Source organism: Amphimedon queenslandica, unplaced genomic scaffold, assembly GCF_000090795.2.
Source record: "Amphimedon queenslandica unplaced genomic scaffold, v1.1 AMPQUscaffold_13485, whole genome shotgun sequence".
Taxonomy (NCBI): domain Eukaryota; kingdom Metazoa; phylum Porifera; class Demospongiae; order Haplosclerida; family Niphatidae; genus Amphimedon; species Amphimedon queenslandica.
The window spans coordinates 179,981-203,381 of NW_003546279.1; the positions used below are offsets into that span (position 1 = coordinate 179,981).

Below are 23,401 nucleotides of genomic sequence, written 5' to 3' on the forward strand. Positions count from 1 at the left end.
AGTCAAATAACTTGAAAGTGATTTCCAACAATCCCTCTGTCCCAATAAAAAGAGACAGTTGCTGATAGATACGGTTTCTTCAATGCCCCCACGCTTCATTACAATCATTAGTGTAGGATCTGATCCGTCTCAGTCAAAACTGTAGTTGCAGAAAATAATCTTTCTTCTTCTTTGACCTAGTTCTCTTTCATTTATTGGCTATACTGCAGCCCTGTTGGGGCCTCTCTTTACCCAACCATGAGTAGCTACGACTCGTACGAAGTCTCTGTACAATACATTGATGACAGTGACCCGTTTAATGTTCTTGGTACCATCAAACATGCCGAACCATCTCCTCCATTGAAGTACAGCTTCGTCTCTGATATACCGCTCTGTGATCAGATAGCAGGGCTCAAGAAAATGCTCAAGGCGCCACACAAGGTATGTGATTCGTGTCCAGTTGGTAATGGGCTTGTTGTGTGTTATCGCATTTGTGTGTCTTGTCCTACACAATTTTGAAGTGAGAAAATGGCTCACTATTATTCACAGCTGCTCTTCAAATCCCTGCTAAACAACCTAACAACACTGATTAGCTAATGAGCTTTTAAAGTATAAAGTAATTTTGTTATACATAATGATGAATTTTTAATTTGTTTGATTTTAAGAGTCCTTTTCATCAGCAGCTGCAGAACTTAAAGTCTGTTTTTGGTTTTGTAGTTTCTTCTTGTTTGTGATTAATAGTCTTGTCTTTCTCTCTCACCATACACACACACGTACATGAACTTCACAACATAAATACATGTGATCCTACATCTGCATACAGGCACCTTCTAATTATTACAAATCAACAAAAGTTCACTTTCTGATCTTGTTTCTCTCTTCCTCTCTCTCTCTCCTCTCCCTCTTTTCCTCTCTGTCTCAGTTTATGCAACTACAAATAGAAAATTTAAATCTAATTTGTACTTAGCTTTGTACTGTACTGATACATGTAATTACCATCTCTTTGTAGTTGGTACTAATATTATTATCCATGTCCTCCATTAAAAAGTCCCCTTGTTATTCTGATGGCATACATCATGTCACAGTAGTGCATGTAATAGCAGGAAACTTGTAGTGTAGCACTAATGATGACATATTTTATTTTGTGTAGTAGTGGGTGGTAATGTTTCTTACTTACTACACAATGAACATTTGATCTTTAAAATTACTACCACTACTACTTTTTGTATGTGTTAATATACACTTTGTAATCCTTCTGTTTGTCTGTCCTCTCTCCTCCTCTCTCTCTCATTCTTGATCTGTTTAAAGAACTCACATATTCTCTATCATAATAAATGAATGGCTACATTATAGAGATAACATGTTTACCTTCTGCTCCTTTGAGTACACATGATACACACACACTCTCTCTCTCTCTAATTCTTATCTGTCACTTGTTGGTATGTGTATGGTAACCTCCCTTCTCCTTGGGAAGGTTTTGCCACCAATTAGTGACTATTCCAACTCACAATAAACAAGTCTGCCTACTGATTGAGTGATGATTAATTGAGTCTACCTTTGAATAATTTTTAAAATATAAATCTACATAAATATACACAATCACTCATACATTACATATTAAAAGTTTTTATAACCTGTATAGACTAGCTGATCATTTATTTATTTATTTATTTATTTGTTTGTGTTTCTCCATGTTCCATGTGTTGTTACTGACACTTCTCATGTCAAGCAGTATCTACATGTACATGTAGCTACAAGCAGTAATAATGAAAAACACTTTAGATGTACATATATTCAAATCACTCTTAAAAGTTATGTACATGTACATTTACATGTTCATAATGTCTCATTTACATGTACACATGGACAGTATGGTATGCTACCTCTTTTAACCCTAGCTGGCCCAAATGATATAATGTCTCAATTGGTTTGTGTGTTTATACCCAGTTGAGTATATCTATCAGTTAATGACATATACATGTACATGACATATGACATATGTACATGTACATGTATACTCATATGTAGCTATTGTGTAGGTGTGTGCATGTACATATACATGAGTTATATAAGAGGGTGTTGCTTCATTGCTTCAATTAGGATGAAGATAAACATAATATAGTACAAATTTGTCACTCCTGATTCACATACATTATTATTATTATTATCATTATTGGCTATTATTGTATACTGCACAGTTGTAAAGTGTTTGTGTGTGTGTGTGTGTGTGTGCGAGAGGTTTTGTGGAATGTGGATGCATGACTGATTGGTAATTATCACATAGTGGCTGTCACTCACACAAAGCTCCAATAGTATCAATACAGTACATGTAGAGCCTATTCTATCAGTACAGTACAGCTGTATAGTCTATTCTTTTGCTTGCAAGTTACATCACTATCTCTGGTTACATGTGTATGTACATGTACATGTATATAGTCCTTTAGCTGTCATTAAAATGATCTTCTTAAAAATTTCTACCTGTACATATTGTCTATATAATAGTAATGTATGTATAATATTTCTCTCTCTCTCTCTCTCTCTCTCTCTCCCTCTCTCTCTTCCTCAAATAGATAGATGATGCTACACTGGTTTATTACAGACAGTCTGATAAGGAATCCAAATATCTCGACCTTGAGTCTGACATGGGGGAACTGATAAGAGACTATAACCTCTCATTTGACAAGTGAGTTTAGAAAAAAAAAATTAAAAATAAATAAATAAAATGCAATAAATAAGTCCTTGTCTTATGTATATTTCACTTGTAATTATGCTAGATTATAATCATGCCCATGCAGTCTGAAATTTATTTAACAGACAAAAACTTTATTATCATTATTATCATTATTATTATCATTATCATTATCATTATTATTTTTAGAGATGCTGTTATATTTTTGAGACACAAGCTCTCAGTCAGAGTACATACCATTAACGGTGAGAATTAGTAATTTTAAATAGTGGATTATCAAATATTTCCCTGTACTATAGCCCATGGTTTTTCCAAAAAATGGCTCAAAAATCACCCTCAATTTTTATTATATTTTCTGTTACATATTGATGTCCTTATGCTGTGTAGAAAGTTTGAGCTTATTCCGACAAGAAATTTTAAAGTTATCGCAATTTAAAAAACGGACCAAGTTTTGAAAATTTCCCTGTACTATAGCCCATTTTTCTCCAAACAATAGCTCCGAAATTCACTCTAATTTTTATTACATTTTCTGATACATATTGATGTCCTTGATTTATTTAAATTTCTCTTTTGTCCAGAAACTTTATTTAACGCTGAGAGGACTACATTGCGTCAAGCACTCTTCTCACTCAAGAGAATGTTCCAGGTATGCACACACACACACTCACACACACTCTCACACACACACTCACACTCACACACACACACACCCACAGAGTCATTTACTCTATTCCTCATGTACACGATGTTCTTTAGTAAATGTATCCTCTTAATTCATTATATTATTATTAATTATATTAATTGTGTGTGTGTGTGTTTATTTATCATCATCTTCCCATGCCTCTTCAATAGACTATGGTCATGCATAGACAAAGCATTCATTCAGTCAATATCAGTATCATTATTTAGGATACTTGTTCAGGATACTTGTACATACATGTACATATATCCAGGATACTTATAAATGAGTATCAGTTGTGGTGCATGACTCTGTTTATAAGGATAAGGTATAATGTCCTTTGTACTGAAGCTGGACTGGAGCTCTCTTTGTGGCCATTAGAATTAGATAATAGCCTCACATACAGAAACCACAAGAGGATTAAAGAATCTGCACTAGGACATCATCACTGCTGTGACAAATGATGTCAATAATAATGACAAACGATTATACAGTACATGAATGGACTTATACCTATAGCTACATGTATATAGCCAGCAGTATTAGTACAGACAGCAGTGTTGTATGTACATGTATGTACATGTATGTATATGTACATGTACTTGTCACATGATTGCTTTGTGTTAGATGCAGTTGTGTTGTGTTGCAACCAAATTTAGTCAAAAGAAGGAATGAGTATTATTAATAATGTACCTTTATTTATACTCTGCACTCCTTATGATGTCTGGCTTGTTTTCATCTTTATAACCTTTTAAACTCTAACACAATAATGATACAATATTGATACAATAATAACTGTTAATACAATAATATTAATAAGACAATGTGTCATTAGATGCAGATACAATGTGGATTATATTTAAAATGAATTTATTTTAATTATTTGTTATGACATAAAGCTAGGCGTGTGCATACACATCATTAATTATATATCAATCTTCAAAAGAGAGAGAGAGAGAGGGAAATACAATTTACAGTACATGTACATGTACATGTATAACTTTTATTAGTTTACATGTACTGTAGCTGCTGCTGCCTAATGTACATATTATGTTCATGTATAGTTGAGGTATGATTGGAATGTTAATTATTCTGTTATTGGAATGTGAATCATGTCTTCTCATTTTACATAATATTAAAAGTATTTTATATAAAACACATTCACCACATCATCATAATATACTGACTGCAGATGTGATGGGTCAATGATCCTTTGGCTCTCCAGACAGTGTGGAATGCAGGGAATGTGTGATGTAGGGAGAGAATTAGAATTTATAAAATAAAAATTACATTTTACAGTATCATTTTAATAATGCATTTTTGATATACATGTAGGAAGAGAATTAGAAATTCATAATATACAATTGTTTTTCTACAGTATTTTAATGGTACCTTTGTGATTATAGGAAAAGGATTAGAATTCATAATAATATACAATTGTTTCCCTACAGTATTTTAATGATGAACATGTCTATACATGTAGGATGATTCTGACCTGGTGATGGAGTTTGTTGCTAATCAAGGAATGGACGCACTCATCACTGTAGCAAGAGATGCTGATGCCACCTTTCAACAATACATACTGAAAGGTACGCAGGAATTGTAACTACTGATAGAATAAATAAATAAATAAAATAATAACAGCTAAATAAATAAATAAATAATCAAATCCTTTATTCCAATAGCTGTTGGTGAGATAGTGGTGTATGTTGATGGAATGCATGGACTCATCAGGTGCAATGAGATGATACAGTGGCTATACCAACTCAGCACTTCAAAGGTAATATAAATGCTTAAAATGTACGTGTACATCTAAATGTATGTCACTACAAATTTGACAAATTAAAATCCACCAATTATCATTGCAAATTTAGCATACTTGTCACGGATTTTGTGACAATGGAACTAATGGGTTTTTGCTTGTCACGGATTTCGTGACAATGGAACTAATGGGTTTTTACTTGTCGCGGATTTCGTGACATTTCTCTCTTTTTCTAGTTTAAAATGGTCGTCAAGGCAGTTCTAGACACGTTGCTCCTGTTTGTTAATTATACCGAGGGAGGGGGAGGAGGAGGAGGAGAGGGTAACGGGGGACTCAAGAGTGGACGAGAGTCTCCACAGCAGAGAACCGGTTCCCCAGACTCGTCAAACGGGTTTAACACAGCCCAACTACTTAAGGACGCCATTGAGGCTTACTCTGACTCCAAAGGTACAACAATAATTCATTTATTTATTCATTTATTTATTTATTTATTTATTAATTTATTTATTCATTTATTTATTTATTTACATGTATTTTGTTTTTTTTGTTTATTTTGCAGGTTTAAAGCCGTGGTCACTGTTCATGACACTTTTGAGTGACAAGTCTTCAGAGGCAGACATTCAGACTAAAACAATGACACTTATAAACAGGGTAAGGATCAATGTGTTGGACACCTACTCCAGGCTTGAACTCAATAATGCATGTACTGTATTAGAGCTAAGTGAAGTGTACATTGTATTACAGTTAAGTACATGTATGTACATGTACATGTATTAGAGCTGAGTGTTCATGTGCATGTATAGTTGTGCCTCAATCCTTTAACAGGATTCTAATAATTATATGTTCATGGAAACAGAGCCCATATGCCATCAGTATATAAAGTATGATGTGATTATTCTTTAATTTGATTATAGTAACAAGTATGTTCACATACACTGTACTACATTTACTTCATGTGTTTGTTGCTATTTTTAGTAAATATTTCCGAGGGAAAGTGTGTGACTTTCTCAGCGGATTTTTAATGACGTTACACACACAAACAATGTGTTCATTTAATGATTTTAATTGTTTGTGTATGCATTCTATACATAATGTAGCTTTTGTTTGTGCTGTAATTCTCCTCCTCTCTCTCCCTCTCTCTCTCTCCCCCCCTCTCTCCCCCCTCTCTCCCCCCCTCTCTCTCCCCCCTCTCTCTCCCCTCTCTCTCTCCCCCCTCTCTCTCCCCTCTCTCTCTCCCCCCTCTCTCTCCAGACACTATCCAACCTCTCTGATATGGATTCATATTATGATATTGTGGACTCACTTGAAGATCAAGACATGGAGACAGTAATGAGAGTAAGTGTACTAATACTGTCTTAATTATTTATTTATTTATTTATTTATTTGTTTATTTATTTATTTATTTTAGTATCATCAGAACAGAGATAAAAACAGAGGTTTAGTGAAAGAGTTCAAAGCTTATGAGGTATATAAACTTTATTGATTGATATTTTCATTATTATTATTATTATTATTATTATTATTATTATTATTATTATTATTATTATTATTATTATTATTATTATTATTTTGATCTTTAGGAATCAATAAAGCAGTACTATACAGTGCAATATGAGGGGGAACAAGGGTAAGAGTTGATTCAATGTTAACTCAATATTAATGCAAGACTCATACACTTATTAACGCAATATTAACACGATATTAACACTCTGTTAACACGTATTCCTATAGTGCTCCTCAGCGTAAAATGAGACGGAGTAGAAGTCAGTCAGGTATATCCAGCCTGGCCACCACTGCCACCAGTAACAACAGTAACACACTCTCACCTAACAGCAGGCCAGAGACACCAACGTAAGATCACATGATTGTCACATGACTGATATATACTGATCACATGATTAACACATGTATCAAGTATAATTTTATTTTATTTTATAGTAAGAAGTCAACTTCAACCACTGACGTGTCTCCCAGTAAAAGTTCAAAGTTCACTTCAGAGAAGCCACCCAGCGGAAAGAAAGAATCCAGTACTGTTAAGAAAAGTGAGGGCTGGACTTTATTATTAACATATAAATAAACTGTATATTGTATAATTTAATGTACATGTACATGTACTGGATATGTATATATAAACTGTTTTTAATTGTATTTTCCATTAGCTGGTAAAGAGGAGACAAGTGGAGCAGCTACATCAGGTGTGTATATGCATGATCATATTTTAGTGCAACTTTAAAAATTTATAAAAAATCCAAACTTGATTGCAATCAGCTCAAGCTTTCTACGTTACATAAGAACATGTACATGTATATGTATCAGGAAAAATTATAAAAATTGAGAATTCTTTCCTAATCATTTTTGACAAAATACTATAGCCCATGGTCCTGGAACAAAATTATAAAGCAATTATTAGACACATTATGTTTGCTAGAAGTTTTAATGCATGTACAATGTACGTGTGTTATAGTGTTAACATATTGTCAACAATAGAGAAGTATTCATGAGATATTCTTCCTCTCAGCAGGTAGCAGCAGTAGATTGTCTCCTTCAAGTGGTGAAGGATCTTTATCAATGCAACGGTCATCTAGTGCAGGGACGGTACCAAGAAACAACTGTAAGGAGAAAAAAACATTTAAATTTTATTTATTTTATTTTTTAGTATCTTCAATAAAAAAAGATAACGATGTCCTCTCGTCAAAATCAACTTCATCAGTTGAGCCGTCATCTTACCTCTCCTCATTCAGAGAGAGGGAGATGGAGAGGGAGAAGAAGAGGGAGAGGGAGGAAGAGGAACGGCGTCTTGAGCGAGAGAAGAGGGAGAAGGAGAGGGAGAGAGAGAGGGAGGAACGAGAAAAGGAGAGAGAAAGGAAACGTATCGAATGGGAGAAGGAAAAGGAAGAAAGAGAACGCAAGAGGGCCGAACGACAAAAAGAGAGCGAACTCAATCGTCTTCCTTCCCCAACTCCCTCATCCGCTAACCGACGAAAACTCTCAACACCATTGACATCGTCCGAGAAGAAACCTCAACCTAAATATGGCGGGTTCGCTGGCTTTGGTATCACCTACTCAAAACCAACTCCGAAATCCCCTAGTCCTGAGATACCTTCTCGTTCATCCGACAGTCAACCCAGCAGTGACAGGGAGGACAAGTTGACCAGTAGCTCACAAAGTTCAGCTAGTTCAGGCTCTCGTAGTTCAGCAGAGCCTGAGACAACTACTAGCGCTAGAAGAATGACTGGTTCTAAGTCAGCTTCTGATATTTCTTCCCCTCCTCCTCCTACTTCTCCTAGTACGAAGCAAGATGATAAACCTAAGTGCAAGTATGGCGGCTTCTCTGGGTTTGGACTAACATATTCATCAGGTAATAAATCAGGAGAGACAGTTTCTACCAGATCAACCAGCAGCAGTAATAAAACAGCAGCTATTAGTAAAGATACTAGCAGGGATAAAGACACCAAGTCACAAAGTAATGGCTCTAGCACATCAAATAATACTAGTACTCTAGCTAATGGACTCTCTACTTCAGCTAATGGTCCTACTACAGCTAATGGTCCAACTGCAGCTATTGCTAATGGTACTACGAGTGAAAGTCCTAAAGTGATCATCCACGCCTCCAGTCCGATTGATACTCCTCCTCATAAAGGAGACATTTCTATTAAAAGTGCTACAGCAGTCGAGAGCAATAGCGAGTTCTTGAATCGTAGCAGGAGACTCCGACAGTCCGACGCTGGAATCAACTACTCAACTGGTTCTACGACGACCAGTGGAGGCGGAGTTGATAGGGACAAATGGAGACGAGAGAGAGAAGAACAAGAGAAAGATTTTGAACGAGAAAGAGAAGAATGGAAGAGAAAGAGAGAGGAAAGGGAGAAGGAAAGGCAAAGGGAGAGGGAGGAATGGGAACGAGAACTCCAACGGGAGAGAGAGGAGAGAGAGGAAAGACGTAAGGCCCGGGAACGAGAAAGAGAACAAGAAAGAGAACAAGAGAAACAGAGGGAGAAGGAGAGAGAGGAAAGACGTCGAAAATTGAGAGAAGATGACGAGAATAAGTACAACTGGAAGGATTGGGACACACACAAAACTGGAGGGAAATCTTCGAGTGATGATAAAACAACGTCGGACACTTCAAGCATAATGAGCAGACGCTACAAGAAAGAAGACAAGAACACAATGAGTTTAGAATCAGAAGAACGAGACAAAGTTTCTGATACTGTCCCTCTTAGACGTAAACCAGGTAGTAGATCAGCTCTGGGCGGAGAAAAGTCTCTCGAGGTTTTCTACAGACGACGCTCACGTCTTTTTGACTCAGAAGAGAGAGAGGGTGAGGGAAGTAACATTCCTGTCTCTCCCTCGGCTCCATCAGTTCCTCCTCTCAGTCCGAATGTAAAGACGGCTTCATCTGTATCAGCTCCTGCTGTGGTACCAGTTAAAGAACCAGTCAAACAAGAAACCCCAAAACCGACGCCCCCTCCCCCTGTCTCCTCCCCTCCCAGCCTAGAGTCTAAACCTGAGAAACCCTCTGTAATGAAACCAGCCGAGAAACCTCAAGAACCAGCCAAGAGTGAGACCCCAGCCTCAACTGTGTCTGTGCCGAATCAGGTAGCTGAGAAGGTGAGTGGTCCTGATGCTCCTCAAGGTCGGACGAGGATAGGAACCACATCAACTCAGATTGCAGAGAAGACAAAGAAGATGATGGCCTTGATGAACGATGAAGAGTCGGTTATTGACGACAAGAAGGTGGAAGTGAACAAGATACAAAAGAAACCAGAAGTAAGTTTTTACCCTAAACAACTCTTAATATACCATCTCTGTATGTGCTGTCACACAATGTAAAAGTGGAATTACTGTATTTATACAATGCATACATGTACTTACGTTTTCTCTCCCTTTCTCTCTCTCCCTAGCCTGCTCCAGTATTTGAGGAGCTCCCCATAGCTCCTCCGGCTAAGAAACTTGAGGACAACGAAGAGTACCTCCCTGAGCTTGAGTGGGCGTATGCTCCGAGTGACATTAAACTCAGAGATCTCATTGTGCGTGATCTTGATTTCACTGATTTAACATCAGACGATGAAACAGGAGGAGAAGAAGAATTGAATACTGCTGTACCCCTAGGGGGCGTTCCTCCTCCCCCTCCACCCCCAGGGGGAATTCCTCCTCCCCCTCCTCCAGGGGGTGCTCCTCCTCCTCCTCCGCCCCCAGGGGGCGCTCCCCCTCCACCCCCAGGGGGACCTCCCATGCCTCCGGGGGGACCTCCCCCTCCACCAGGATTACCAGGTATATGATAGCTGGTATAAAAAATTTGAATTAAAAATTTTACAATTATTGCACGTTAAAAAGTACGAGTGCTTTATTAATTTTAAAAATATTTTAAAGGTAAAAGCAAAAAAGAAGTGAAACAGCTAAGATGGCGTAAGCAGAATATTCATGTTCCTTCAACAAAGAAGTACGGATCCTTCTGGAAGGGACTGGAGACTGTCGAAGTACCTCAAGCAAAGTTCTTAGAACTTTTCACTCAAGTGGAACAGATTAAGAAAGCCGTAAGTGATGATAATAATAATAATAATAATAATAATAATAATAATAATAATAATAATTTATTTTCCTGTCTGCTTTCTGTAGTTCTTCTAATTCTCTAAGGGCCACTCCCTTTTTCTTTCTATGTTATTGTTTATCCCTTTGTGTCTTATTGCATAATAATAATAATAATAATAATAATAATAATAGTAATGTTGGTATATTTATCCTAGGATTCTGGTGAGTTAAAAAAGGAGAAGTGCATTACAGTTCTGAGTAATACAAGAGCTCAGAACATACAGATTGAAGTGAAGAGGCTCCCAGCAGCCAGACACATTCGTAATGCTATACTGAACATGGACAAGATGTTCTTTAACAAAGAAATGATTGAGGTACATCCTGACATGTAGTGACCAGCCCCACTGGAGGTGTGTGTGTGTATCAGTAATGTAATACCTGAGGACTGAGATATCTGCTTGAGGTGAAGCTGAGGGCAGATATCAAGGGACTCAGGTATTACATTACTGATACTCACCTCCAGACACACACACACACACACTGGTCACTGGAGACTTTTTACATGCTTTACATTTGAATATACATGTACATGTACATGTATATTCAAAGCTATTAGTTCATATTTTATGTTTTATAGAAACTGCTCAAGTTGATGCCAACTGAGGAGGAGCGGACTCAGATACAAGAGAAACATGCTGAGAGACCCGACCTACCCCTAGGGATTGCTGAAGACTTTCTGTACACTTTATCATCAGTCAGTGAACTGGAGGCAAGACTCAGTCTTTGGAAATTTGAATATGCTTTTCAATCGTCTGAAGAAGAAATAGCAGAATCACTTATGGACCTCAAAGGAGCTGTAGAAGAAGTAAGTACTTGCATCTTTACAGTATAGCCTCTCTTAATGGACACTCTCTATAGCGTACACCTCCATTTAATGGACAGCACCTAGTGTACCAATTACATTCCTTACTGTATAAAATAACCTCCACATAAAGGACACCTCTGTATAACAGAGACACTTTCTTGCCCCAAAGATTACACAGTATACATGTACATTGAGATACTGATACTATACTTGTATTATTAATTTTATTTTTAGATACGGACGAGTAACACATTGAAGCTGGTGGTAGGTGCATTACTGTCTATTGGTAACGTGTTGAATGGACAGAAAGTTGAAGCATTTGAGTTGGACTATTTAAGTCGAGTGAACACAGTCAAAGACACAGTACATAAGACTCCATTAATGGTCCATCTTGTTGAGCTGGTTATTGAACAGTTTCCTGAGTCTGGGGACCTCCACTCTCAACTGAACAGAGTCCACAGAGTCGCTAAGGTATACATGTACATGTAGGTGATGCATTGTGAAAAGCAGCAATTTTAATATGTAATTGAAGAAAATGCAAAAATTATTACATGTGCAATTAAAAGTGGACTTATCTACATGTTATTATTATTTATTTATTTATTTTTATTTTATTTATTTACTGTACAGATTGATTGGAATGACCAGAAGAAGACTATGGATACTCTCTCTGCCGACCTCACCAACAGCTGGAAACACCTGAGGGCCATAGCAAGGCAAGAGACCTCATCTGACTCCACCAGCATGGACAAGAAACTCAAATCAGCTCAGAGCCTCACTGACGCTGCCGAGAGACTGAGGGTCCTTGAGACGATACATAAGAGAGTCTTTAATCGATTTGAGAAACTCCTGCTTTATATGGGAGTGAACCCAAACCATCTTAATAAGTGGAAGGTAATGTTTAGAGCTTGTTAACTTTTAAAATTTGTAAATTAAATTTTGATTGAAATCAGCTCGAAATTTATACGCAATGTAATAAAAGCATTGACGTTTTTATGATATTTTTAGATTGACGATTTCTTCAAGTTGATCAGTGAATTCTCGCTGGAGTACAGGACAGTACATGGTAAAGTCCTGCAGAAGATTGAGAGGAGAAAGAAGGACCAGGCCAGACTAAAGACTAAAGGAAAACTTATTGTAAGATTATCATTAGAACAGTAATGAATCTTCACATTCATAATGTGCAATGAAGTTTGTACTTCTCATTCTTGATATTCCATATTCCATTCTTCATATTCCATTCTTCATATTCCATTCTTCATATTCCATTCTTCATATTCCATTCTTCATATTCCATTCTTGATATTCCATATTCCATTCTTCATATTCCATTCTCATGTTTCAGGCTCGAGTATCTTCAGCGTCGTTTGATGAATTAGGGAATGATCAAAGAAGAAACTCTCAAGATATATCGGAGGGACTCCTTCAACTAGAGGGAGGAGCAGGAGGAGGAGACAAGAATAAAGTGGAGGCCACTGACCTCATATCTGTGCTAGCTGATCAGGTTGTCAAGGAGACAAAGAAACGACAGATGGGGAAGAGAAGGGTAGCGCCAAGGAAGCACAGAGAGGACAAGAAAACAAGTAAATAATAATAATAAATGAATAATTAAATAAATAAATAAATAATAATAATAATAATAATAATACATGTGATCGTTGATGATTTTAAAATCTTTCTTTGTGTAGTTCGCAGGACTATAGGTAAACCAGAAGAATTGGAATTACTTGAGAAATTTAATCGCTCGTGGAATGATGAACAAAGTGCAGCAGCAGCTGAAAATGGAGAGCAATAACGAACCTTCCCTCCCTCCCTCTTGATCTTTCTTTCTTTCTCTCCCTCCCCCCCCCTCTCTCTCTCTCTCTCTCTCTCTCTGTAATTTGTATGTCTCTTGAACCATTATATAGATATGGACAATTATTTTTCTTAGCCCATTGTGATTTGTAAAATCAAAAAATTATTATCATTATTCAATAATATTCATTTACTATCAATTTATCATTACAATTATTACAAATTTACTGACTACTCCCAATCCGTATACACCAGTAAACTATAAATAAAATGGCGTCCTTTGGGGTTGGTAGCGAAGAGATTAGAAGCAAAATGACTCTATACGTTTTTACTGGAAACGAGTATTCTGCTTCAGTAGATCCAGAGAGCCTACAAATATTGGTCCGTTTGTTTATGTTTCTTTAAATTTTAACTATTTTAAGTTACTTGTTTTTTGTAATTTATAGACATATTTGAGACTGACGTTACAAAAAGAGGAAGAAAATGAAGAAATTGAAATAAAGTACACCTGCAAGCACTGGGAGTCACCGACCGGTAAAATAGTATTATTTATTTATTTATTTTTTAGTTTTTTTATTTTATTGTGTCTTATTTTAAAGGTGTTTTTCCTACTCTTGTCTCTGATGGTCTCTACTATACAGGAGTGGACAGCATCATCAAAGAACTGAAGAAACAGGTTATTATTGATGCATGTATCTTTAAAATTTGAGCTCAGAATCAGCTCAAACTTTCTACACAGCATAAGTACATCAATATGTATCAGAAAATGTAATAAAAATTGGGGGTGATTTCGGAGCCATTTTTTGAAAAAAACCATGGGCTATAGTACAGGGTATTTTTCAGAAATTGGCCCGTTTTTAAAATGGCCATAACTTGGAAAATTTTTGTCGGAATCGCCTCAAACTTTTTACACAGCATGAGTACATCAATATGTATTAGAAAATGTAATAAAAATTGGGTGCGATTTCGGAGCCATTTTTTGGAAAAAACCATGGGCTATAGTACAGGGAAATTTTTAGAAATTGGCCCATTTTATAAAATGACCATAACTTTAAAATTTGAGCTCGGAATCAGGTCAAAATTTCTACATAGCATAAAGACATCAATATGTATCAGAAAATGTAATAAAAATTGGAGATGATTTCGGAGAAGCATTACCTTTAAAAAAGCGACCACAACTTAAGAATATTTTCCTCAGAATCCATTTAAAGCTACTACATAACGTAAGTCCATTAATATTCAGACCCTGAAATAATGGTCAGATTTCTGTCAATGTCTGTCCATTCTAGCAGTTTGAAACTTGTGCTTTGATGCATTTTGTAAAATTTGTTTAAAAACATAACTAATACAGTATCACAATTTTACTATTGTTAACTCAAAAAATCTAAACAAAATATCATTAGAGTTTAGTTCAAAGAGGCCTAACATGTAAGTTTCACTACCAAAAAACAGCAATAATTCAAATAGCAATAATAATAATAATAATAGTAATAATTAAAATAAAGCAAAGGCAAAGATAAAAATGGTGACAACAAGTCCAACAAAATGAACAGAGGGACCAGCACCAGCAGAAGTAGTAGTAGAATTAGTGTTGCAGCAAACAATTGAACAGTTAGTCAGTATGCTTTCAATTTCATTCATTACTGCATTTGTACCGTCTGTATCCTGTTTCAAGACAGACTGGCTGCAGCTAGACCCTTTAAGGAATATTACCATAGCCCTTTCAAAATGCTGGCAATTACGCCAGATGACATTATAGCTTAAAACCCTCCACCTATCAGCAAACATTTGAGCTTGTTCATAAGAACAGCTGCTACTACCAACACTTACTATCCCATTAGAATTGAGATCTCTTCCATTAGCATATTTATACCGTGGATCTGTTATATCAAGTACCTGGACACCATAGGTTCCAAACTCGTAAGCAAACCCACGATAGATGACAAAGCGATGCTCAAGGTCATGGGTACTTTTAGAGCCCGAGAATCCAAGATAGGCATGACCAACCTGTATGCCATAATAGTTACCAGACACATGGTTACACGATTGATCCAGTGAAGGACACTCCTGAGACTGAACTGCAGTGCAGCGAGCACTACGTGGGGCTAAACACTGACCGAGACAGTAGTAACCATTGGGGCAGCTTTGATAAGCAGTACCAGCTCCTGAAGAACTGCTACGTAACTGAGCACAATAAATGCGATCAGAAAGTAAGCAAACCAAGGCAAAGATAAGACATATCTTGATGCTTAAAGACATGATATACTCCGACTGGGGTATTACTATATAGTCTCAACAGCTGGAGATCTAGTCACTAGTTAGGATCGCTGTAATTTATAGGAAATACCAGTTGGGCAATTCCTGTTAATTCCACCAGTTTTGATGTCGGTACAATTCCACAGCTCATTTCAGCAGCGGAGTTGAGCTGAAGTATTTTCTCACTTGTATTCTATCAACAGTCATATTTCCAGGAATTATGTTAATCTTGATTCATGTACACGTAGTTCCAGGAATTGTAGCTCTTAATATTTCCTGTAAACTATCATTGTTACATTATAACGATAGCCTTGTTTGATGAGTATAGTGAGAATTCCTCACTTACTGCATTGCCCAGTATTTAGCAGTGCAATAAGCAGCCATTTTCCTAAGATTGAGAATCACTAGAAGGTAAAGTAAGTCTTGGTATGTGCACAAGGTGGTGAAATCAATCTTAGGATTCACACTAACACTTGTTCATGCAGCTAATAATAATTATTATAAATTGTTAGTCCAAGGATTCAATAGACTATGTAACTGGGATTGGTTTTAATAAATTTGGGGTGATTTTGGAGCCATTTTTTGGAAAAAATATGGGCATTCAAAAAATTGGCCCAGTTTTAAAATTGCCAAAACTTAAAAAATTTCTGACAGATTCAGCTCAAACTTTCTACATAGCATAAGGACATCAATATGTATTATTATTATTAATCATTTTGTGTAGGGATTGGATTTAGATGCTGATTGCAGTGACGAAGAATTAGCGGAAATATCTGCTTACTCAGCATTTTTGTCAGACAGATTGAAAAAGGCACTTGTGAGTTTATAATAAATAAATAAATAAATAAATAAATATTTGTTAATTTTCTCATTCAGTTGTACCTCCATTGGGTTGAGGCTAAGAACTACACTGAGGTCACTAGGGGCTGGTTGTCGGGGGCAACAGTGTTCCCTTTCACTCTTTATATCCTCTCGAGACAGCACAGACTAGCAAAACAAGTTATCATGACCAGTTCATCTGGCAACACCAGCAACAACACAAGCACTATAGAACAATGTGGAATAGAGGTCTGTCTGTTATAATAATAATAATTATTATTATTATTATTTTTCCAGTTATTAAGTCAAGCTGAAGAGGCCATTTCATTGCTGGCTGGAAGACTTGGAGATCAGAAATACTTTTATGGCTCAAGGTACTGCAATCCACTTTATTTATTTATTTATTTATTTATTTGTTCATTGATTTATTTATTTATTATAGTTTGAGCAGTTTTGATGTTTTGGTTTTTGGGTATTTGGATCTCATTGCCCAGTACGAGTTGCCTGGCAACAACCAGCTGGGGACCAGACTCAAGTCTCTTGTTCAGTTGACCAACTTCTGCTCAGACATCAGAGAGAAAGCTTACCCTGAGATTAAATCAAGTACAAGGACACTCTCTATAGCATACACTAGCTAGCTTCCATTTAACGGACAGCACCTAGTGTACCAATTACATTCCTTACTGTATAAAATAACCTCCACATAAAGGACACCTCTGTATAATGGATACTTTGAAAGTGTCTCTGTTATACAGAGGTGTCCTTTATGTGGAGGTTAATGTTATTTTATACAGTAAGGAATGTAATTGGCACACTAGGTGCTGTCCGTTAAATGGAGGTGTACGCTATAGAGAGCGTCCATTAAGAGAGGCTATACTTTTTACATGTACATATTAATTTTCTCCATATTAGGACATGTCTCTACATCTTCAAGTATGTCCCCTTCCAGTCCGCTACGTAAGGACCCGACTTTCTGGATATTTGTGGGCGTGGCTGGAATTCTATTAATAGCACAAGGAATGAGGGTTGGACTGACAAGAAAATTATTAAAATAGAAATAATTATAATGATAATTAATAATAATAAATAATGAATTAGAGTTGTGTTAATTAATTAATTTTTATTAATGAGGTAGCCATCTTGAGGGCTCAGTAGTGGTATGCCGTTTTTAATTGGATAAGCCACACCCAGTTTATCATTAATTAACGTATTGGAGACTTCATCATACCTATAGAGACAATGGACAATGGTACGTGGGTAGATGGACGATGTGCTAACCGTAACGGATCCTTGGATAACGGACATACAATTGTACTCAGTAGGTCTTTACTGATTTGAATCGTCTTAGAATTATTTGAAGAATATCTAAGAGATACTTTTAATAAGGAATTCATAACAATAATAAATTAATGATAATTATAGGCTTTATTTTCTCTAGGGAAATGGGTTACAATGATTTAACGATATTCATTGAGGTCACGTGATATGGTTCATTGAGTAATGACAATTACAAGCTCATGAATATCATTAAGAGCCGGTGTCACGTGACAGGGCATGCAGCGGAGAGAAGTAAGATGGCGCCCGGGGTATTGATGTAGCTCCTTTGGCTGGCCATTCTCTCGCTGTCTAGGACTTAAGCAACGGGTAATCCTACTCAGGTAGTTTTAGGAGGGTTTTATCCTTCTATTTGACGAGTATCAGAAGCACAGAGGCTGTTTCTAGAGGTTACTGCTCGTTTTAAGTTCAAGTAAGGCTGCACGCATGCCTAGTACACGTGTTCTTATCAAACTGCTCTCTCTCCCTCCCTCTCTCTCTCTAGCTTGCCTCTTGGTACAGGGAAGTATGAGCAAAGAAGAAGAGAAAGAGGTAATTTATGATATCCTTAAACTATAATCGAGTACATTTGCACTAATTATTATTATGTAAAGTTAAATGTATTTTTAAAATTAATTATTATCGTCAAAACCCTGACATAACTATGGTGGTACAGTATTGCAATGGTCCGTTTTCATACTTTGTTAAAGACCAAATATGTACATGTGCATGTACGTGTGTTGATTTGCTGTTGGTGTTATCTGACATGTTCATTTGTAAATTGATGACTGTCAAATTGTACATGTGCCCCACCACCTCTCTCTGCCTGGATTCACCATTAGACAGATAGGGCTTCTTCCTATGTCTGCTTCAATTTGATGTCTCTCTTTCTCTCTCCTTTATCTTCCTTTTTCCCTCCCTCTCTCTCTCTCTTTAGTCTGTTGCATTTGGTGATTTTTCTTTTGATGAGGTGAAGGTTTTGCTCAACGACAACGAATCAGCAGTTCTGGTGAGTTGTGAGGGCCCCCCTCGGCCAAGGGTTCTGGTTTTGGTAATTGATGTTCTTCTTTTTTTATAGTTCTCGGACCCAGTATCAGTAGGGGGAAACGGAGGTAGCTCAGGTACATGTTATATCTAATCTATTGGAACATGTTGACTGTTGACTGTACCATGTACATATATCATTTAGTACATGTACACATGTACTCACTGTACTGACATTAGTCTATTTCCTGTCTGCTTTGTCATGTAGTCTGTCTGTACTTTGAACTCTTATCTCACAGTACTTTCTAAAACCTCTTTTTCCTATCCCTAATCCTAATTCATCTCTCTCCACCTGCCAGAAGAGCCCATTGTTCAAATATAAGTAATAATGAAACTGTACAATGAATGAATGGACTCATCCATTGCCAGACCACTCTTCATATGGTTACTATATCCTCTTTTGTGTCTCTGATGTTCAGTGGAAGAGTATCTTGACACATTGGACACTCACTATATTATGTAGTGCAATGTAGTATTTGTAGTTACACATAATTAATGCAAGGACAAGTAGGATTGTATAAATTGATTATAATACTTATTCCATCAGAAATGTTTAGTAGAGAAGGCTTTTTGTTTTTAATGCACAATGATGTTAATATAAGAACAGAATTTTAATCTGTTTTTGTCTGTTTCCCCATTGCACTATACAGCACTTCCTTTTGTAAGGAAAATATTGTCAATGAACTGTACCTTTAATAGCTAATGGCTATGAATGATGATTGAGTCTTGCATTACTTACTGTATGTGTTCTTGTTCCACTATGTGTGTGTGTGTGTGATAGTCTAGCTGTCACATTCATTATGTCATAAATGTTCTCCCCCCCTCTCTCTTTCTCTCTCTCCTCTTAATTTGTCTATAAATTACTGGACATTGTCCTATTGTCTTTATATTATTATTATTGTGTGTTTGTGATTCCTTTTATTGTTTGCATTGCTTTTAGAAGCTACATGCCATGTACATGTATTTAAGACCTTACTGTTCCCCCTCTCTCCTTCCCCTCCCCTCAGATTCAAAGAGACACCAGTACTCAACTGCAGCTGCTCCTAATAGTCCAGGTGGCTTATATCCAACAACTATCGGTAACAATAGTAATAATAATAATAATAATAATAATAGTAATACACTATCTCTTTATACCATAGCTCCTCCCACTGTACCGCCCACGTTCCCAGGTCCGCCAGAGTTCTTATTCTCAATACCTTCAGCCGACTACACCAAGAACTATCAGTTTGGATCCCTTCCCACTACTTTAGTGATGAGTGTTCCTCAAGTCGGGTCTTTTGTTTCCGCGGGGCCCCCCCTTAATTCAGTATCCGGTGGGCGTGGCCCCGTTAGACTCAACGTTTTTGCGAAAGAGTTTGTTCCGACGTACGTCCCACCACACCTCTCGATAATATCAAAAGGTGAGGGTGTGGTCATGGGCGGGGCTTACACTATGCCTCCAATCATACCTCAGCCGTTCATGTTTTCTCACCCGTCCTACGGGGCCCCGCCCATCATCTATCCTACCATTCCTCTTCAAATGATGGGCCACACCCATGTAGGGATACGCCCATCAGGAGGAGCTGGACCACAGGTTGCCGTGGTAGCGCCTTATCGTGCCGCTCATGAGGCACGACCTCTCTTTGTACCGCCCGAGAAAAACTACGAGAGAATGGGAGACTCAATGTCTGACGAAACTGGAGGGGGCGGGTCAAATCAGATCAAGTCTCTCTCACTCTCTCCTCAAGCCACACCTACTGCCATGCCCACTACTGCTAGGAGTTCGTCAGTTGGTGATGTAAGAGGATTAGGAACTAGTAATAATGATAATGTTAATGGGCGGAGTCAAGGAGATGATGAAGAAAATGAAGTGAAAGTTGATGACGTACAACAACAACCGACTGATGATCAGGAGGTAAGCTATATACCATGTTCATGTACAGTGGGACCTCCGATAATGAAACTTATCTTTAACAAAACCTTCCTTGAGTGTTTAAAAATTAATGCACCAACTTTATCTGTTATTAACCCAAAAAAACTTTATATTTATTTATTATCATTTATTTATTTATTATTATTATTTTAGGTTTTATCTGATAGTAAAGGTAACTCATCTTCACCGTCCGGACAGTCCCCACCCCCTCCTCCAACTCCGCCCTCTTCTCCACCCACTTTCCCTTCAGCAGATGTAAATTCAACCGATAGCATACCTAAACCAGCACAGAACGAATCTACCATTAGCCCTATAGATACTAATATTAATAATGATTGCACTACGACCATGGACGATACTTGTAACAACGGTCGTCCGTTAGACGAAGACACAGGAGACACTGGTCAACTGGATCATACTAATGATACTGACCAATGGTCACCACCACAAGACGACAAACCACACCCACAATGTAATAAGCCCCACCCATCAAATGACAAACCACACCCACCAAATGACAAGCATATCATTGAATCACAGTCAGACAGCGTAACCATTAGCAATAGACCACACCCATCAAATGATAAGTCACACCCATCCAATGTAACCGTTAGTGATAAGCCACACCTACCTAGTGATAAATCCAATGGTAAAGGTGCTACAGGTAATAGCTCGTTACGTTCGTGGGCAGCAGTTGTAGGAAAGAATTCTCAGCAAGCTCCGCCTACTTCTCAAGGACCACGACCAAATAAGGACTCGTCTTCTAAAGTGGGCATGGCCAGTAAACCAGGAGGCATGGCTGAAGGATTGAGCAAAGACGAGCTCTCAAAATTAGAAGAAATGAAAATCCAACGACTTAAACATTTCGGAAGTGAGTCCATTCAAGAGAATTTTTCATTTTTATAATTTTTAAATTTCCGATCAAGTTTGGTTTTTTATGAATTTTTGAAGTTGCTCAAAATTTTGTCAAAGATGTACCCTTCTATAATTGTTTCTTGTCTTTTGCAGGACAATTGGAGGGTAGGCCTCTCAATCATAATTCAATTTCAATCCTCCCGAGAGGTTTATTAAACTCATCCAATCACTGCTTCATTCACGCTGTAAGTTGGGAATTTTATAATAATAATAATAATAATAATAATAAATTTAATTAATTTTAAATTAATAATAATAGAATGATAATAAATTATTCTAAATTATAACTAGTCCCTACCATATTTCATTTCATTATGTTTATATATTGTTGTGGTTTTGTCCATTAATAATAATAATAATAATAACAATAATAATAATAATTGTTATTAATATTATTTTATTCTCCAGCCTCTGCAAGCGTTAATAAGTTGTCCCGAGTTCACTAATCTCCTTCGCTCTCTCAGTCTTCCTAAAACACCATCAAACGATGCGTCATCCCTGGCAACAATCGTCACGGAGAACATGTGAGAGTCAGCACTCGTGTGATCTATTATTGCTAGCGTCTCTCTCTCTCTCTTTTTTTTTAGGGTCAAATTTATCGAACATTTTTCTTCTACTTATCCTCTGAAACCAAGCTATGATTGTGCGTTATTTATAATTGAATTATTCAGTTTTTAAAAATTAATTTTCACAGCCAATGGACGCCGTAAGAAACTTAGAGACTTTTCTTATGAGAAGCCGTTTCGACCGGATTTTATTTACGAGATATTACCCAAAATAAAATCAAGTCTCTCAATTCAGGCAAGTACAGTACTTGATGCATATTGATGTCCTTATACATAGAAAGTTTAAGCTGATTCTGAGATCAAATTTTTGAGTTATGGCCATCTAAAGAAATTGAGCCAAATTTAAAAAAATACCCTGTACTATAGCCCATGCTTTTTCCTGCAAAATGGCTCTGAAATCACTCTCCATTTTAAATTATATTTTAATGTACTTAATATTAATTTTTCTTATAATTTATTAGGGTCGTCAGGAAGATGCTGAGGAGTTCTTGAGTTGCTTTTTAAATAAATTACATGAAGAAATGGTCGCCGCTAAACAATCTGTCCTGACCCCACCCCCCACCACCAGCGCTAACGAAACACAGGAGCTGAAGACAGGTGATAACGAGAGGGGTGGAGCCGAGGAAGAGGAGGAGTGGCAGGAGGTGGGGCCTAAGAATAAATCAACAATCACTCGCCAGGTAATACTGTATACTATACCCGTACAGCATTTGCGTGTGGTAACGTGTGTGTGTGTGTCTTTGTGACACTAAATGCTGGTACTAATCATGTATTAGTAATTGGTGATTGCTTTGAAGGGATTTGTACCAATATATCTTTATCATGTCACAATTAATTGTTTATTAATATTAATTACTTATCTGTAGTAAGCTGCAGATATAGCTCCTGGTTCATGTACAAGTGTCTGCTCTATTGTATGGTTCATTTTGTAGCTAGAAATTTGATTTTTTTTTTTTGTTACGATTAAAAATTGTTTGTGTGACATAAAAGCTGAGAGAAAGTTAACGTTATATGACACTGCATGTGCTGCAAGAGAAGCCTCTGTTGGCACACCCCCTTTTTGAGGGTGTGGTCTACCAGTCGGAAAACACTGCAGCTATATTAATTAATTTGATCTGTTTGTTATTGTTAATAAACTGGGCGGAGCTACATTTTGCCTCGTTACAATAGTGACAGATTATATTTTGAAATGTATGAAGTATGATGTGTGTGAATTACATCTCTCTCTCTCTCTCTCTCTCTCTCTCTCTCTCTCTCTCTCTCTCTCTCTCTCTC

The 23,401-nt window shown here is 37.0% G+C and overlaps 4 protein-coding genes across 5 annotated transcripts in view; all 4 read left to right on the top strand.

Moving 5' to 3' along the window:
- Positions 1–94: 94 nt before the first annotated feature.
- Positions 95–10,310, top strand: LOC100636276 (FH1/FH2 domain-containing protein 3-like; the record flags this gene model as incomplete). The annotated part of the gene is made up of 17 exons (XM_019993894.1): positions 95–420; positions 2,550–2,662; positions 2,858–2,913; positions 3,247–3,314; positions 4,831–4,936; positions 5,033–5,127; positions 5,346–5,556; positions 5,669–5,760; positions 6,361–6,444; positions 6,518–6,574; positions 6,690–6,736; positions 6,841–6,960; positions 7,048–7,151; positions 7,269–7,304; positions 7,631–7,720; positions 7,766–9,876; positions 10,011–10,310. Coding segments are annotated over exons 1-17 (3,873 nt in total), but the record flags the coding sequence as incomplete, so codon positions are not given.
- Positions 10,273–13,510, top strand: LOC109580588 (FH1/FH2 domain-containing protein 3-like). Its single transcript, XM_019993915.1, has 9 exons — positions 10,273–10,380; positions 10,480–10,643; positions 10,854–11,012; positions 11,276–11,503; positions 11,738–11,974; positions 12,134–12,397; positions 12,512–12,640; positions 12,849–13,086; positions 13,192–13,510. The coding sequence occupies exons 1-9, from the start codon at positions 10,341–10,343 to the stop codon at positions 13,296–13,298; spliced, it is 1,566 nt and encodes a 521-aa protein (XP_019849474.1). The 5' UTR covers positions 10,273–10,340; the 3' UTR covers positions 13,299–13,510.
- A 37-nt stretch (positions 13,511–13,547) lies between these two features.
- Positions 13,548–17,485, top strand: LOC109580589 (metaxin-1-like). Its single transcript, XM_019993916.1, has 8 exons — positions 13,548–13,678; positions 13,744–13,831; positions 13,897–13,973; positions 16,278–16,370; positions 16,430–16,621; positions 16,670–16,746; positions 16,815–16,975; positions 17,285–17,485. The coding sequence occupies exons 1-8, from the start codon at positions 13,568–13,570 to the stop codon at positions 17,425–17,427; spliced, it is 942 nt and encodes a 313-aa protein (XP_019849475.1). The 5' UTR covers positions 13,548–13,567; the 3' UTR covers positions 17,428–17,485.
- A 432-nt stretch (positions 17,486–17,917) lies between these two features.
- The window catches only part of LOC105311913 (ubiquitin carboxyl-terminal hydrolase 10-A-like), a 14,945-nt gene continuing 9,461 nt past the window's right edge, over positions 17,918–23,401 (top strand). For both annotated transcript variants that reach the window (XM_019993912.1, XM_019993913.1), the window contains exons 1-12: positions 17,918–18,119; positions 18,192–18,238; positions 18,624–18,695; positions 18,765–18,807; positions 19,738–19,809; positions 19,873–20,627; positions 20,799–21,516; positions 21,654–21,745; positions 21,969–22,084; positions 22,148–22,203; positions 22,255–22,361; positions 22,588–22,806. In XM_019993912.1, the coding sequence (XP_019849471.1) occupies positions 18,215–18,238; positions 18,624–18,695; positions 18,765–18,807; positions 19,738–19,809; positions 19,873–20,627; positions 20,799–21,516; positions 21,654–21,745; positions 21,969–22,084; positions 22,148–22,203; positions 22,255–22,361; positions 22,588–22,806 (2,274 nt within the window). In that variant the 5' untranslated portion in view covers positions 17,918–18,119; positions 18,192–18,214. The remainder of the gene's footprint in view (positions 18,120–18,191; positions 18,239–18,623; positions 18,696–18,764; positions 18,808–19,737; positions 19,810–19,872; positions 20,628–20,798; positions 21,517–21,653; positions 21,746–21,968; positions 22,085–22,147; positions 22,204–22,254; positions 22,362–22,587; positions 22,807–23,401) is intronic.